The sequence below is a fragment of the Physeter macrocephalus genome, chromosome 6 (genome assembly GCF_002837175.3).
Source record: "Physeter macrocephalus isolate SW-GA chromosome 6, ASM283717v5, whole genome shotgun sequence".
NCBI lineage: Eukaryota > Metazoa > Chordata > Mammalia > Artiodactyla > Physeteridae > Physeter > Physeter macrocephalus.
In genome coordinates this window covers 97,866,347-97,871,369 of record NC_041219.1, presented here as the reverse complement: position 1 = coordinate 97,871,369, position 5,023 = coordinate 97,866,347, and the positions used below count along the sequence as shown (strand labels likewise).

Here is a 5,023-nt window from a genome sequence, read left to right as displayed (position 1 = left end):
TTTCATGTGTTTGTTGGCAATCTGTATATCTTCTTTGGAGAAATGTCTATTAAGTCTTCTGCCCATTTTGGATTGGGTTGTTTGTTTTTTTGATATTGAGCTGCATGAGCTACTTGTATATTTTGAAGATTAATCCTTTGTCAGTTGCTTCATTTGCAAATATTTTCTCCCATTCTGAAGGTTGTCTTTTCGTTCTTGTTTACGGTTTCCTTTGCTGTGCAAAAGCCTTTAAGTTTCATTAGGTCCCATTTGTTTACTTTTGTTTTTATTTCCATTTCTCTAGGAGGTTAACCTGTTCTTTAACCTTGAAGAAATCATTTGACTTTCTGTTATTAAGATTCACATTTATCATTAAAGAATTAATTTCTCCATCCATCATTCATCTGTGGCTCTATCTAGTCATTCAACATCCTGCCCATTCATACTCTTTGTTATCAAAAAAGCTTATTATCTAATGAGAGACAAAGAAGTAATTATAATATAATCCCTAGGTTACTTCCTGTACAATTTTTGCATGGAGAAGTGAAGAGATTGGTTATAAGGATAACACATTGAATACCATTTGAATTAAATCCTGTTTTTATAAGTCCTTTGAAAAATGTATCCTGAATTTTTATTTTAATACCTCTGACCGTTTAAGATGGGAAAGTAGTTTTTAGAAAGCTGAAATTTTACACTGTTTCATTCTGTGGCTACTCAATTTACTGAATGTGTTTTCTCTTTTTGGCAAAGTGTAAAGGAGCTGCTCCTTTGAAGACACTCAATATAGGAAATGTCAGCACTCCATTGATGTGTTTGAGTGAATCCATGAATTCAACTGAAAAAAACATTACGTGGGGAGGATGTGGTACAAAAGTTTTCTCATTTTCTGATGATTTCACCATTCAGAAACTGATTGAGACCAGGACAAATCAGCTGTAAGTTATTCCTATCTATGCAACTCATTTACCATTTTTTTCATGTTTATTCTTTATAATCAAGTCAATAATGCTATTGATAATCCCAAACAAAGATCTTTCAAAATGCATACTTTATTTTTCTATTGTACATTTAAACATTCATTATAGAACTTAGAAAGCAGAGGGACATTTAAAAATCACCCAGTCTAATCACATTTGGGATAAAATATGAAAACTCATAGTAATTTTAGTAGTATCTATCAATCTAAATTTTTATTATTTTCATTATCTCTATCAAATTAAACGTGGAATTTGAGAGGCATCAACTCATTATTTTACTAAAGATACAGATTTTACACATATATTTTGTATAATTTTCTTTGTTTTTTTATTGAGGTATAGTTGATTTACAATATTATATAAGTTTCAGGGGTACAACATAATGATTCACAATTTTTAAAGGTTATATTCCATTTATAGTTATAAACTATTGGCTATATTCCCTGTGTTGTGCTATATATCGTTATAGCTTATTTATTTTATACATAGTAGTTTGTACCTCTTAATCCCCTAACATTATCTTGGCCGTCCCCCCCTTCCCTATCCCCACTGGTAAACACTAGTTTGTTCTCTGTATCTGTGAATCTGTTTCTATTTTGTTATATTCACTAGTTTGTTTTATTTTTTAGATTCTACATAGTAGTGATATCAAACAGTATTTGTTTTTCTTTTACTTATTTCACTTATCATAATAACCTCTAAGTCCATCCATGTTGTTGCAAATGGCAAAATTTCATTCTTTTTTATAGCTGGTATTATTCTATTGTATATGTATCTTCTTCTTTATCCATTCATCTGTTGATGGACACTTAGGTTGCTTCCATATCTTGGCTATTGTGAATAATGCTACTATGAATATTAGGGTGTGTGTATCTTTTCAAATTAGTGTTTTCATTTTTTTGGGATAAATACCCAGGAGTGGAATTGCTGGGGCATATGGTAGTTCTATTTTTAGTTTTTTGAGAAACCTCCATACTGTTTCCCACAGTGGCTGCACCAGTTTACATTATCACCAACAGTGTATGAGGTTTCCCTTTTCTCCACATTCTTGCCAATATTTATTATTTGTGGTCTTTTTGATGATAGCCATTCTGACAGGTGTGAGGTGATATCTCACTGTGGTTTTAATTTGTATTTCTCTGATGATTAATGATGTTGAGCATCTTTTCATGTGCCTGTAGACCATCTGTATATCTTCTTTGGAAAAATGTCTGTTCAGGTCTTCTGCCCATTTTTTAATGTTCTTTTTTGTTTTTTCTGATGTTGAGTTACAGGAGCTGTCTATATATTATGGATATTAACCCCTTATCAATCGTATCATTTGCAAATATTTTCTCCCATTCAGTAGTGATTACTGTAGCTTTGTAATATAGTCTGAAGTCAGGGAGTGTGATTCCTTAAGTTATGTTCTTTCTCAAGATTGTTTTGGCTATTCAGGTCTTTTGTATTTCCATACAAATTTGAAAATTATTTGTTCTTGTTCTGTGACAAATGCCATTGGTATTTTAATAGGGATTGCGTTGAATATGTAGATTGCCTTGGGTAGTATGGTCATTTTAACAATATTAATTCTTCCAATCCATGAACGTGGTGTATCTTTCCATCGGTTTGTGTCATCTTCAATTTCTTTCATCAGAGTCTTACAGTTTTCTGAGTACAGCTCTTCTATCTGCTGTAGTAGGTTTATTCCTTGTTATTTTATTCTTTATTATGCAGTTGTTAATGGGATTGTTTCCTTAATTTCTCTTTCTGATTGTTTGTTGTTAGTGTATAGAAATGCAACAGATTTCTGTATCCTGCAACTTTAGTGAATTTATTGATGAGCTCTAGTAGTTTTCTGGTAGCAACTTTAGGATTTTCTATGTATAGTATCATGTCATCTGCAAACAGTGACAGTTTTACTTCTTCCTTTCCAGTTTGGATTCCTTTTATTTCTTTTTCTTGTCTGATAGCTGTGTCTAGGACTTCCAGTATTATGTTGAATAAAAGTAGCAAGAATGGAAATCCTTGTCTTGTTCCTGATCTTAGAGGGAATGCTTTCAGATTTTCACCATTGAGAATGATGTTAGCTATGTGCTCGTCATATATGGCCTGTATTATGTTGAGATATGTTCCCTTTATGACCACTTTCTGTAGAGTTTTTATCATAAATGGATGTTGAATTTTGTCAAAAGCCTTTTCTGCCTCTGTTGAGATAATCATATGATTTTTATTCTTCATTTTGTTGATATAGTTTATCACACTGATTGATTTGTGGATATTGAAAAATCCTTGCATTGCTGGGTTAAATCCTACTTGATAATGGTATATGATCATTTTAATGTATTGTTGGATTTGGTTTGCTAATATTTTATTGAGGATTTTTGCATCTATGTTTATCAGTGATACTGGCCTGTAATTTTCTTTTTTGTGTGTTTTCTTTGTCTGGTTTTTAGTATTGAGGTGATCCTGGCCTCATAGAATGAATTCAGGAGCATTCCTTCCTCTAATATTCTGAAATATTTTGAGAAGGATAGGTGTTAAAACTCTTCTCTAAATGTTTGGTAGAATTCATTTGTGGAGCTCTCTGGTCCTGGACTTTTGTTCACAAAGTATTCTATTCAGAATGGTTAGGGGATAGTATGAAATAATTGCCAAATACTCTAGCCTGTTTCTTTTTCAAAATAGTGTTAATCCTTTATATGCATTAAGAACTAACATAATAAGGTTGTATTATATTTTGAAATACTAGAAAAATGAAATGACATTCTTTTCTTTCCCCCTAGGTTTTCTTATGCATCTTTCAGTGATTCCAACATCATAGCAGTGGTGGTAGACACGGCTCTTTATGTTGCTAAGAAAAATAGCCCATTTGTGGAAGTGTGGGACAAGAAGACTGAAAAACTCTGTGAACTGATAGACTGTGTGCACTTTTTAAAGTAAATTAATTGTTTTTTAAATTGTTTTTTAAATTTTATTGTGAAAAGAATACTACATGAGACCTACCCACTTAACAAATTTTTAAGTGTACAATATGTTGTTGACTATAGGTACAGTGTCATTGGTTCTTTATTTTATGCCTGTAAGAGCTGTCCTTACACTTCACATTTCACAGAGAGAGGAAGTATGGCTTATTTTTCTTCCTTTCTACTTCTAAATAGGAAAATGTTAAAAAAAAAAACAACCCTCAGAAACAAAATTGTTAATGCTTCTCAGCACCATCTGTTGGTATCCGACAAATTTCATTTTTGAAAAAAAAAATAGGCACATAATAGATATGGTTTCCTCAAGGTATTACAAAGAAAAAGTCACAAAACAATATAAAATATGGGTGAAAAAATGTACCGGAGGAGGGAAGATCAAGATGCCAGACTGAGACCACAGTGCTCAGTCTGTGCAGTGTGTCAGAGACTTCCCATCAAGCACATCCCTTGTTTGCTGCTGCTGGCACACAGGACCATTGCCAGCCTTATTTGCTAGCTACTTCATAGTTTTGTTCTGGTTTTACAGTATAGATGTTTTTATCTGCTGGAGAACATTTAGATTATATATCGTATCCATAAAATGAGATTTCAGAGTTTACTTTCCTAAGACCTTAGTTTTTCTCTGGATGGTGAGGAGATTTGTGTTCAGAAGAGCTGACAGTTCTGCCTGGTAAAGGGTCCCTTACTTCCTGAAATTCCAAAATTATTACGATTCTTTTACTTCTGGATACCTCATTTTTGTCATGAATTACTCATTAGCTCAGCGAAAAATTCAGTCGTTTGTACTCATATCTTTTACATGTAGATGATTATAATTTTATTTTCCTCTATAACTTTTAGACTTCATAAAAACCTTTTGAAACTAACTTTTTTTTCCTTCATGTTGGGCAAATTTGTTCTTATTTTTTTGCTGGATTACATAGCCTTATTTATAAAACTTGTGTTTCTCTTATTTATTTCAGAATTTCTTGAAGTTAAGAGGCAATTGTATTATCTTTGATCATTTATGCTTTATGTAGTGAAATGTGGCTCTTTTTTTTTTTTGCGGTACGCGGGCCTCTCACTGTTGTGGCCTCTCCTGTTGCGGAGCACAGTCTCCGG

The 5,023-nt window shown here is 32.6% G+C and overlaps 1 protein-coding gene across 5 annotated transcripts in view; it reads left to right on the top strand.

Annotated features, from left to right (window-relative positions):
* The window catches only part of LRRK2 (leucine rich repeat kinase 2), a 172,505-nt gene that overhangs the window by 154,291 nt on the left and 13,191 nt on the right, over window positions 1-5,023 (top strand). For 2 of the 5 annotated variants that reach the window (XM_055085694.1, XM_024122803.3), the window contains 2 exons: window positions 733-917; window positions 3,725-4,050. In XM_055085694.1, coding sequence (XP_054941669.1) covers window positions 733-917; window positions 3,725-3,881 — 342 coding nt within the window. In that variant the 3' untranslated portion in view covers window positions 3,882-4,050. Of the gene's footprint in view, window positions 1-732; window positions 918-3,724; window positions 4,051-5,023 lie in introns of those variants that run through there. The other 3 variants (XM_024122804.3, XR_008617710.1, XM_055085696.1) reach the window with 3 other exon arrangements.